General features: G+C 42.1%; 1 protein-coding gene across 16 annotated transcripts in view; it reads right to left on the reverse strand.

The window, feature by feature from the left end:
* Window positions 1–12,866, reverse strand: part of ITPR1 (inositol 1,4,5-trisphosphate receptor type 1) — a 355,914-nt gene that overhangs the window by 191,105 nt on the left and 151,943 nt on the right. For 12 of the 16 annotated variants that reach the window (XM_063630708.1, XM_055259808.2, XM_055259811.2 and 9 more), the window contains exons 8-12: window positions 12,365–12,463; window positions 11,138–11,221; window positions 10,880–11,026; window positions 4,354–4,449; window positions 2,679–2,723 (exon numbers count right to left, since the gene is read on the reverse strand). In XM_063630708.1, coding sequence (XP_063486778.1) covers window positions 2,679–2,723; window positions 4,354–4,449; window positions 10,880–11,026; window positions 11,138–11,221; window positions 12,365–12,463 — 471 coding nt within the window. The remainder of the gene's footprint in view (window positions 1–2,678; window positions 2,724–4,353; window positions 4,450–10,879; window positions 11,027–11,137; window positions 11,222–12,364; window positions 12,464–12,866) is intronic. The other 4 variants (XM_055259821.2, XM_055259818.2, XM_055259814.2 and 1 more) reach the window with 1 other exon arrangement.

Raw genomic sequence — 12,866 nt, forward strand, 5'->3', positions numbered from 1 at the left:
TTCTTTTAATATCCAAAACCTGTATCTCTTCCCTTTCTCACACTTTCTCCTCTAATCACTTGCCCCTTTACTTGCACAAACCCCAGACCCTTTATTCTATCTACGCTAAAGGAAGAATTACCTGGAGAGCGACAGAACACTTCTACAACCTCAGCTTAGGAGAAGAACTTTGAGCAACATTTGTTCTCTCTGAACCACCTGGCATAGCACTCCACATGCCACTTGCAAGATAAACTCTGACCTGGCTATGGTTTGAGACACAGGGCTCAGCTACAGGCTGGCAGTTAAGTTTCAGAGACCTGTGGGAGTTGAGAGGAAAATCACAACTGCATTACGTCCACTGTGTCTGGAAAAGTGACTGAGAGGCAGCGTCCTGACATTTTTTCTGTGTGCAGTCAGCGCTTGCCACCTAGTGGAAAGAAAGGCGCATGTGCAGAAGCCTGGCAGAGGAGCAGGAGCCTCTGGTGGTCCTTTTTCTCCCTCTGGCACCAAGCAAGTGTCTTCAGGGTCCTGAATTTAGAAGGACGAGCACAACAAAGCCAAGTGAGGTCCGAGGCAAAAACCACAGGCACTGAAGCTGTTCTTAGGGAAACCAATCAACTCAAAAAAATTCGAGGTTTTCCACCCAAGTTTCCAAACCAAGACGAGTATGAGGGGGGTGGCGTCCTCCCAGTACTAACACCTTGCCACAGAGGCAGATCTGTGCTGTTGGCCGTGTGGGCGTCAGGTAAGATCCCCTCTCCATGCACCCCTCCTCTGCAAGCAGCCAACCCCCAATGAACATCGAAGTAGCCAGAGCAATGCAGTCTGGATCTGCACCCAAGGCTGCTGGCATATCCGCCTCTCTGACACCAAGAAGAACGAAAACGTCAAAAGACCACTGAAATCTGCGGGAGCCTGAGATGCAGGATGAGTCAGGAACACTCTCAATGGCTGCTTCCTCCTCTGTACCAGGAAGATCCTAAAACCCGCCCTAACTCCTTTTATACACTGCTGTGCAGCCCAGTCAACCTGGTGGATGCAAAGGCACTAAAAATGCTAATGATCTTGGAGAACTTGAAAAATGCCACTTGTATAGATGAAGGAATTGAGGCTCAGAGAGGGCAAGTAACTTGTCCAAGGTAACACAGCTCATCAATGGTATGTCTGGTATTTAACTGCCCTCTTGCTCCTGCACCGTAAATGCCAGTCTTCCCTCCTGTACCAGGAGGCCAGGAGAGCAGCCCTCTACCCGCCAGAGCACAAAGTTCACTTGAACATCAGCGCTCACTGAAAGGATCCGCAGCTTGCCTAATCTCAGAGGTAAGATTTCCTCCATGTCACCACAGACGGCAGCATGGAGACCACCGGATGTTGGCCACACAGAGGCAGCTCCTTCTCTTGAAATAAAGAAGGTGCAAGGACAAGAACCGTCCTATGAAACATGATGTCCCTCCAAGTCCAAGTGTTCAAACAATAACAATATGAACATGATGCAGAGAAGTTTTACCACAGAGTTCCTCATGCACTGATAGAGAGTTAAACTAGGTCAGGGTTTTCCAAGCCATATTAACTGCGGAAGCAAAGCTTTCAAAATGGACTCCAGAAATAGGGGTGACAAGGATGAAAAGAAGGAAGGTGAGCCTTGGGTACCCCAGTAAGGCGCACAAAAGGGAGGAGAGGCTCCCCAGCAAGTCCACAAACCCACAGCAGGAAGACCTCAGTTAGAGTGTCTTTCAAAGACAACATTTCACCAAGACATAACTAGAAGGATAACCATAACAGCAGAATTCACACCACTTTCCAAGGACAATTACAGTTTGAATTCCCTTCACCCCATTCCCTTCATTAAAGCGCCTTAAGAAAATCCCTCCATTTCTTTTTCAAAATCTTGCCAAATTTATAAAAGAAACACCCTCAATACCACCTTCCATGCCCACTACTGAAATCATCACGTAGACACAGATGTCAAACACAGGAGCAACTGTTTTAATCCTAGACCAGAATCAAGCACTCCACAAGAAAACTGTCTTATTTATACCCACCCTTTCCATGTAACACAGCCACTGCCTTCTTCAACCCATAAATGTGGACACCTGAAGTCCAAAGTGTCTATGTATCAGCATTACTTGGCGATATGGTCTCCAGAGAAAGATCCATTTTGCACTTAAAATTCTAAACCATACTATATACTAAAGCCTATTTCTGACCTTGCAGAAATCAAGGACGGATTAGCTGAGTATCTAGTCACACGCCAGGTGCACTACGCCTCATGTGTTACTGGCATAGCCTCAGTAACACTATCCACCTCACATACTGAAAAAGCTGTGTGAGTCATGGATTGAGGCCAATAGCAATAAGACAATTGGTTTGAAAAGGCCATCTTCTATATGGGGCGTCACTGTCTCCAACCCTAGGAGTCTTCCAAGTGATACCATGAACTTCTCCAACTTAGAAATGGAGACCCTGTTACTACACATGGAAATACCACCATGAACGACAGTCCCTGGACCAATCGAGACACAAAGGACTATGGTCCCTCTCAAGGGAAGCACAGAACATGATCGTGTTTTAAGGGAGCCTAAGGTTTCTCCTTCCCCAGCACTCAGTAACCACAGTGACAGTTTCGTAAATGCAGCTCCAGATCATTTGGGTGCACCCTACCAGATGAAGACAAGAAGGCTCTTGTCCATACTTACTGAGGGCTGAAACTCCAGGCATTCTTCCTCAAAGTCAGGGTCTACCTGATGAAAAAGAATCATTAGGAAATTAAAACATCCATTGCTTTCTTAAGGACTGGGCCCCACTTGCAGGAGACTTCAAGGCCTGCAAACATCCTTGAACAGCTAAGAACTTGTCCATTCCCTCTGTTCACAAAACCAGCATGCCACAACAATGACACAGGTCACATGGGTACAGCACACATGGAACATCCACCAGTCACCAAGAGACGGCTCTCAAGTATAGACAGAGGAAGACAATGAATTCACTGGCAAAGCAATAGTTAAAAGCCTGAGATGAATAAAAGATTAATACGCAGTCACTGATAATCCTGCTTATTTTTAGCTAAAAATAAAAAATGTAGGCCTCCAGCAAGTGCTACATTAGCCTCAAAACATAACAGATAATGCCACCACCATTAGCCTTCAGGAAACCACATAAATCATCTCTCACAGCTGATTAGCTGGGTCTGTAATTCCCTATGGCTTTATCTCAAATTTGAACTTGGAGTTCTTGATCTTCAGTTCTTAAATATATCAAAATCATCACTTCATGTATTAGGCACCGTGGGGGGCTGAGCACACTTAGAGCCAGCCTTCCTCGGCTCAGGCACAGGAGCAGTGCTGACACCTACCATCACCTTGGAAATCTCTCAGCGGTCTCATGGGTGGTCCCAGACAACAGTGGGGGTCTTTTGATGCACGACTAGAATCTGATAGAAATATGCATCGTACATCTCCCAGCAGATCAGAGTAAAACTCAACATGTCACACAGTAGGATGGCTCCTTCATCTGATACAAAAATTAAAAGGTAAATTCCTCCCGTCCTTCAGCATTGAGTCTTTCATCTCCTCAAAAACTCTTCATAGACATTTTTTTTTTTTGAGACAGAGTCTCATTCTGTCACCCAAGCTGGAGTGCAGTGGTGCAATCTCAGGTCACTGCAACCTCTGCCTCCCGTGTTCAAGGGATTCTCCCGCTTCAGCCTCCCAAGTAGCTGGGACTACAGGCGTGCACCACCACATCTGGCTAATTTTTGTAGAGATGGGGTTTTACCATTTTGGCTAGGCTGATATTGAACTCCTCAGCCTCCCAAAGTGCTGGGATTATAGGTATGAGCCACTGTGCCTGGCCCCTTCACAGACATTTAAGGTAAAGTTAATTTCTGTGATTTTTGACATTCCTACAAGTAAAAGATAAGCCACTGTCTATTCTACTAATGCTGTGAGTAGTCAAATTTCTTTATAAGATTATCTGATTCCTTATAAGTCTTAGTGCTTCTGGTTCCACATACCATGTTTCCGCTGCAGCCTCAGTCGGTCATGCTAGGTGTGGGGCTGGTAGACAAGACGTGGGGAGGGTAGTATATAAGAGCAAAATGGGAAATAATACTGAAAACCTAGATTGGCATTATCTTCTAACTTACTTTCTCCCTACATCTTGATCAGCATCCCTATCACCTACAAAAATGTGGTAATCATTTTTGACTCTTCTAGGGAAATGAGGCAGAAGGAAACAGAAAAACAGGAGGAAAAGCAAGGTGACTGAGTGTATTCCCCTAAGCCTTTTACTACACGATGGCTACAGGGGAATGAGAAAAGGTGATGAGGTGCGTCAGCCTTGAAAGAGAAAACCACAGGAGTTTCTACTTACCTCTGCTGCCAAGTAATGCCCCGTAGCCAGGTGCTTGAAACGGAAAAGGCTGTTCCAATACCCAGCTCCGCCCCGACACGGGTCATGCTGGACCACCTGCAAGAATGATCAACAGGAGTCAATGAAATGTCAACCTACGCCAGGAAGACATTAAATCGGAGGTATCACAAGTCATAGTTCAGGAGTGATATTTATAAGCTAGAAAAAAAAATCAGCATCTTCAACAAACCCACTGCCAGTGTCACATGTAACATCCAAACTCAAAAGTAAACAATGTGTCTCCAAAGAAGGCATCGAGTCTCCTAGTTAACATACAATGGTTGGAATAAAAACTTCAGTGGTTTTCAGGTTATTTCCCTTAGCCATAATGAAGTAGCAGATTCTGAAATTTATCTACAAAAAGCACAGCCAGTAAAAAGGACTTTCATGAAGAAATGTCAAAGCAATCTACGCATGTACTCATGTGCTGGAACACACACGCAGGCCTGTGCTCTGAAATGTGAAACTCAGAGCCTGGGCCAATGTATCAGAAATGTCACATCAGCTTCTGGCCATGATAGAGTTAACCAGCAGTGGTAGTTGGTGCCATAAACAATCAGACGCTGCAGAGAATAGATGAAATTGCCATAGACAACTAGAAAACTGGATAAAAGATCCCAAACAACTGTGTTCACATGTTGGACAACTGGTGGTGCACAATGGTGACCTCTGAGAATAGGGAAACAAACAAGGCCAGCTTGGCTATTGCTTTGATTTTCTACCCGGGAGTTCTCTCTGGATGGCAGCATGGGGAGGAAGAATCCAAGCTGAGGGCACCAAGCTCACGGAGTTCAGGAGTTAAGGAGACAGATCAAAGTTTAGGGAGACTGAGGCAGCTAGAATTTGTGGGGATGGAGTACTAATGCATACAGAACTACACACAGAAAAAGCTCTGGAAGTCTGCACAGGACGCTCCCTTGAGTTTTTGGCTGAAAATCAGACTGCATATGCATAAGGCAAGACCCTATGAAGCCAAATGAAGAAAAACAAGAAGTCTGAAAGCTGAACTTTCCCAGAGCTCACATAGGGCTGGGAGGAGTCCTGATTCTGAAAAGCCAAAGCAGAGGGATCATGTGGAACACCCTGCGCATTAGTAGACACATCAAAGGGGTCCCATCTTGGAAGGGGAGTTAACCTAGCCCCAAAATTAACTCTACACAACACCTGGCTGAATAAAGCTTGAAAATAAGCCTTCAAAGGGGCAAAGGGATCCACAGGTCACTTTAGTTTATAACAAAAGAAAATTCAGTACTCTTTAAAGGAACAACAGACTCCACATACTCAACAAACTTGTATTACAAAGTTCAATAAATAAAGGACTAGACAAAGAATCAGAAAAATGTGACCCATGAACGCAGGACCTGTCAGACAATATCAAATGACCCAGCACATGTCTGCGTGGGTTGGTCAGGGCAGGAGAAACATTTGACTCATAAACATAATGACTCAAAGTTTTCCCATTTTGACACATACCCATAGATTCAAGAAACTCAGTGAACTCCAGCAAGGTAAAAACACAGACCCAACAGACACACACACACACACACACACACACACACACACACAAAGGCATATCTTAAGCAGATTAATGTAAACCAGAAATAAAAAAGAAAAATCTTTACAGCAGTTGAGGTGGGGGGAGGATGCATGGCAGACACTATATACAAGGAACTTTTTTTTAACCCATCGAATAATCACAAACAATGCAAGCCAAAAGACAATGGATCAAAATCTTTAAAGAAAGTAAAAAACTATCTACCTAGAATTCTATATCCAACAAAAAGTCCTTCAAAATGAAGGGAACATGGAGAACTGGGACCCTGACACACTACTGGTGAGAATATAAAATGGTGTAGCCACTCACTGTGGAAGGCAGTATGGCAGTTCCTCAAAAGGTCAAAAATAGAATTACTACATGACCCAGAAGTCCGCTCCCAAGAGCCTTGAGAACATACATCCACATAAAAAGTTGTATATGAATGTTCATAGCAGCAGATGACTTATTCACAGGAGCCAAAATGTGGAAACAATCCAAATGCTATTAAATGATAAATGGGTAAATAAAATATGGTACATACAGGCAATGGAACATTACTTGGCAATAAAAAGAAATGAAGTACTGATACATGTGGCAATATGAATTCACTTTGAACATGTTATCTGGTATGGTCTAAATGTGTGTGTCCTCTCATTATTCATAGGTTGAAACCTACCCCATAAGGTTATAGTATTAGGAAATCGTTTACATTATACTTCACCTTTGGGAGGTGATTAGGTCATGAAGCCAAGTCTTTATGAATAAGAACAGTGCCCTTATAAAACAGATCCCAGAAAGTCCCCTCTCTTTCTGCCATGTGAGGACACAGCAGATGAACCAGGAAGAGTGCCCTCACCAGACACTGAATCTGCCAGTGCCTTGATCTTAGATTTCTGCCTCCAGAACTGTAAGAAATACATTTCTGATATTTATAAGCAGCCCAGTTTATGATATTTTATAATAGCAGCCCGATTTGGACTAAGACATCATCCTAGGTGAAAAAAGTCAGATATGAAGGACCACATATGGTAGGATTCTGTTTATATGAAACATTCAGTACTGGCAAATCTATAGAGATAGGAAGTATTTAGCTACCAAGGGCAGGAGAACGGGAGGATATTGAAGGGGAAATAGGGAGTGACTGCTAATGAGCACAGTATTTATTTGGGGGTGATTAATAAGCTACAGACATATAATGTAAACCCTAGCTCATTACTACAAATATAAAATACATGGTGTTGTCTTCCCTCTTTTATTTTGAGGGGCACTTGACTTTCCAGAATCCATTTTAAAAAATGAGAGAAAGAAATACTCAATGTCTTCCTATGAAATTCAGGAGAACAAGGTGAAAAATTGTTTATAAAATGGTATCAACTATGCAAAAATATCCTGTTCATAGAAAAACAGCTCAATGGAAGTAGGCACATTAAATTAGTGAAACAACACTTCACTTCTTCCCTTGTTTTCTTGATTTTCTATGTTTACGTAGTTTGCATTATTACTTTAAACTAACTCTGAAAGATGAGAAAGTCTCTATTTTTTTTTGTACCAGTATCCAAATTACACATGAGAAGTGGTTCTGAGAGACTGTTCTGAACGTAAAAAACTCTGTGGTGGGGACCATGGGGGCATCAATCTTCAACGACAAAATTCCAGACCAAATTCTGGCTCTCAAGCAATTTTGTTTTTTGCAGGTTTTTCTTTTGCAAACAAAAAGTTTTATTTCAGAAACTGAGTTCACCATTTATAAATACACTAAAACATAGTCAGTGCAAATTTAGATTAAGCATATATACAGTATTTTAACAAAACAACTTTTCTTTTCTGAGACAGGGTCTTGCTCTGTCACCCATGCTGGAAAGCAGTGGTGCAATCTTGGCTCACTGCAACCTCCGCCTCCCGGGTTCAAGTGATTCTCGTGCCTCAGCCTCCCAAGTAGCTGGGATTATAGATGTGTGCCATCATGCCTGGCTAATTTTTGTATTTTTAGTAGAGATAGGGTTTCGCCATGTTGACCAGGCTGGTCTCGAATTCCTGACCTTCAGTGAACTGCCCACCTCGGCCTCCCAAAGTGCTGGGATTACAGGCATGAGTCACCACACCTGGCCAAAACAATTCTTCTAAAAGGTCATAGGCAAATGAGTGATCTGTCTTACCCAGAGTATTTAATTAGCTAAAAATGAGAAAATGAACCTTTTTTTAGATGTTAAAGCAAAAACTCTGAAGACGTAATTGTTATAAGAATCTGACAACTGATATTTCATTCTGATGTCTCTCAAGGAGTTTATAATCTAGTAGGATTGACAGGTCCCTGTGTAGACACATACAGTAACTAAAGGGAAAATGCATGTAGAGAGGAAGAAGAAAGGGGAAAATGGATAGAGGGTGGGAATTAACAAAAACTTTATATAGATTCCTTTTTATCATAACTGTGGAGACTTTTCTATACAATGCCCAAGATGAACTTCTTTTTTTTTTTTTTTTTTGAGACGGAGTTTCACTCTTGTTGCCCAGGCTGGAGTGCAATGGTGCAATCTCAGCTCACCGCAACCTCCGCCTCCTGGATTCAAGTGATTCTTCTGCCTCAGCCTCCCGAGTAGCTGGGATTACAGGCATGTGCCACCATGCTTGGCTAATTTTGTATTTTTTAAGGGTTTCTCCATGTTGGTCAGGCTGGTTTCGAACTCCTGACCTCAGGTGATCCACCCGCCTCGGCCTCCCAAAGTGTTGGGATTACAGGCATAAGCCACCATGTCCGGCTGAACTTGATTCTTACAATATCCATGTTAAAATGAGTGGTAAGACAATTTTTTTAAATGGGCAAAATATCTGAACAAACATTTCACCAGAGAAGCTACACAGATGGCAAATAAGCACATGAGAAAAATGCTCAACATCGTTAACGAAACCCACAATGAAATTTCACTACACACCTACTAAATCAAACAGGGGATGCAAATCCAACCCACATTGAAATTTCACTATGTACCTACTGGAACGACTAACATTGAAAAGACTGACTATACCAAGTGTTGGTAAGGATATGGAAGAACTAGAACTCTCACACATTACTTGTGGGAATCTAAAATGGTCCAATCACTTTGAAGAACAGTTTAGCAATTTCTTATAAAGCTGAATATATACCATGCCATACCATACCATACCATACCATACCATACCATACCATACCATACCATACCATACCATACCATGGCTACCATATGATCCAGCCAATCCACTGCTAGGTATTTAATCAAGAGAAATGAAGAAAAGTTACATCCATACAGAAACTTGTGTACAAATATCCCTAGAAGCTTTATTTGAAATAGCCAGAAATTGGGAACAACTCAAATGTCCATCAACAGGTGAATAGATTAACAAATTGTGGTGTATCCATATGATGGAGTATTATGCAGTAATATAAAGGAATAAATTAATCTGATACATGCAAGAATATATATGAATCTCAAAATAATTATGCAGAGTAAAAAAAAACAACATAAAGACTGTATGCTCTGTGACTCCATTTATACAAAGTTCAAGAACAGGCAATATTAATTTATGGAGAAAGAAGTCTCCGGGAGGAAAAAGGAAACATTGTCTGGAAAGAGAGGCTCAAGGGACCTTCTGGGTGCTGCTATCATTCTATTTCTTGTTCTAGGTGCTGGTTACATGGGTTAACGTATATGTGAAAATTCACTGAGTTGTATACTCTTGACTTGGGCACTTTACTATACATAGGCTAGACCTCAGTAACAACATGAAACAATTGAAGCTAGGGAGGAGGAAAAGAGAAGGCAAGCAGAGACAGAAAAATGTATCTATTCAAATTAGAAATTTGAATTAGAATTCTAATTCATGCTGCAATTACACAGAAAGGAAGGCTTCAGGTGAAGAAAGAGCTCCATGTTAGTTGAAGCTCTCACTACCTCTTTCACCAAGCATTCAGATCATTTCCCTCTTTGTCCTGCAATTCTAGACTCTCCTCACAATAAACTACATGCTGTAGGCAGAATCTTCTAGCTTCTTTAAGTTGCACATTGATTATCTTATTCCCTTCCTCAAACAACTTTCCAAATTTCTCCCCTGCCCATAAATTAAATCCCAACTCCCTATAGCCTGGATATATGGCCCTTCAGGCTCTGGTCTCCAAAAACAGTTTCTGTTTAATTTTCCATGCCTATCCCATGCCCTTCACCAAACAATTTACTGAGTTTTATCCCACGCTGCTTCATGTTTCCACATTCTGCACCATTCTCTTACATGAAGTAACCTACTCCATTCGTCTCTTCCTTCTGAAATATAAATCATCCTGCAGGTACCAGATCAGATGCTATCTCCCTCAGGAAGTCTTCCTTAATTCTTCACCCAACCAGACATTCACCCTCTCTCACTGAAACCTCCAGAGCCTGTGGAATATGCCTCTTATCACCTTCACCATCCCCTTGTGTGTTCCAGTTATCTGGGTGTATATCTTCTCATTTCTGCCCCATCGCCGATGTGGGCATCACCTATGTATCGTGTCAGGTAGACACTTGGTTAAATATTGTTGTGACAGATAAATGAGCAAGGGAAAGAAAACAATAGAAGGGATTAGATGGCTCAGAGAAAGACATTTCTAATTTCATTTTTGAATTTGTTTCCAAAGTACTTATTCTTTCCCTCTGCACAAATATCCAGCACCATGACATGCTATGATGCACTTACTTCACTAAGCCATCCCCAACCCATTTTTGGAATAGGGTGGGTATAAGTACCTGTTTGTGACTTATATATATATATATACACACACATGTATTCTGTGTGTGTGTGTGTAGGTGTGTGTATATAGGTGTATAGACATATATAGGTATATGTATGTATGTATATTTGTAGAATATATATAGAGACAGCCTATATATAGGCTTATATCCTATAAACCCATGAGCCCTTTCTCCATCCTACCCTTACCTCCACCTCCCACAGGGCTTTTGAACTAGTGGCAGATGTGGCCGACTGCCGGCCCGTGGTTCTCAGGAAGACATGCTGCTTCTTCCTGTGTTCGTCGCAGGTGAGAAACTTCTCCTGCTCAGCATGAAACAGCCTCACCACGTCACCCTGAAAGTCAACACAAGAAAGAATTAAGGAAAAAAGAATTTAAAAAGAGAATTAGACTGATGCCCCCAAGAAAAGCCAAGTAATGCTCAGCCCATAAAGCATCAAACTCACCCCCTTTAATATGTCGTCTTTGTTATCACTCCATTTCATGAAAAGGACTATTTTCCAGCTTGTATTGCAGTTGACGGAATTGACCTGAAAAACAGATTAGAGTTATTTTTTCACGTACCCCTCACAACAACTGTGTCATCCAGCCCCAAAATTTCTCACTGCAGCCTAGGAAGCAAGGCTGTACTTGAGACTAAAAACCCTAAAGATTGACGCCACTAAAATCACAGCACCTGCAAAATCAACTGGCCTGTTGGCAGAGTTTGGCAATAAAAGGTTCATTTGCACCAATCACTATGCACATTCCAACCATGACTAATGGAACCAACCCTCCTGCCTTTCCGGAATGATATTTTCATTTTCCTCCAAGTCTCTTGTTCTGTAGCCAGAAAGGCCTGATGAAAATAAGTACTTATAAAATGGGATGAGCTATAAAGGGAAAAAAAATGAGTCCAGTGTATACACTTGAAAATGTTAATGATCATTGTTAACAACAGCAGCCATTGTTTGTGCACTAAATCTATGCCAGGCACTAGGTTTAGGTGCTAACATGCACAATCTCCTTTAATTCTTGGCAACATCCTAAAAAATAGGTCTGACCACCACCCCCATTTCAGAGTTAAGGAAACTGATATGCAGGGAGACCGGGTAACCAACCTGCCGTCACAGAGCTTGGAATGGCAGACAGGGTGTGAATCCACATCTATCCCACTGAAGAGTTTATGTCCTTACCCATCAGACAAATATTTATGTCACAAGGAAGTAACATCCTTGTATCCTATAATTGCTAATTTAGAGGATAAGTAGATGTATTGCCAAAAGCAAGCTATCACTCTTGCAGGGCTGCTGACAATCTGCAGTGTTCCTTTTTGAACAATTAGAAAGAGGCACCCTGTATATGGAGACAAATTAGAAAAAGGTGCACCTACGGCCAGAAAAATATTAGTAAAAGGGGTCATCTCTGGCTTCACCAATTAAAAAACAATCCCTCAGTGATGCGAGGCTTAGCAAACTGAGCACTAGAGTATCAGCCCACATCTACTACCCACTGCACAGAGTTGTACAACCTTATATGGCAGCCTTGACCCTGGGCCTGTTTCTTCACCTGCAGAATGGGCACCCTGCCCCAAGTCACTGCTGAAGTCACTCTCAGCACACGCATGCACTGGTGCCTGCCAGACCCACTCCTGCAGGATAACCACACCCACACGCATAACTCAATATCCTTACCTCATTGCAGCCTGGGTTATCTACCAGTTGATGGCTGCTAGCATGTAGGGGCTGACCAGCATTGACGGGGTTCAGAACAACTTTGTCACCTATGACCACCTGGAAAGGAAAGAAGCAATAGAGCTTTGCACAAAACTGATAAGGACTGCGGATTGACCACTGGGCAGTTCTAGAAGACATATGAGTCTGTGTTGAAGAAGGCAAGGCCTATCCCCAGGAAGTATAAAGATGTAGCACCCACCACGCCTTCTTTAAAACCTGACCCTGGGCAGAGGGGGTCATGTTTACAAGGCTAAGCTGAATGTTGTTCCTCGAGTGTCACTGATTATACAGAGATGTTTCAAAGCCAGTTCAGAGCAGGAAAAAAAAAAAAAAAAAAACTGTTCAGTTTAAGGTACCTATATAAATAAGTTTTAACTAAATTTAAGAAGAAACAAGATAGAGTCTGAGTAAGTCTTTATCTTTGACAAAGCCATAACTTTATGTTTCTAAAACAATTACT

This window comes from Symphalangus syndactylus, chromosome 21 (assembly GCF_028878055.3).
Source record: "Symphalangus syndactylus isolate Jambi chromosome 21, NHGRI_mSymSyn1-v2.1_pri, whole genome shotgun sequence".
In the NCBI taxonomy this organism is placed as follows: Eukaryota; Metazoa; Chordata; class Mammalia; order Primates; family Hylobatidae; genus Symphalangus; species Symphalangus syndactylus.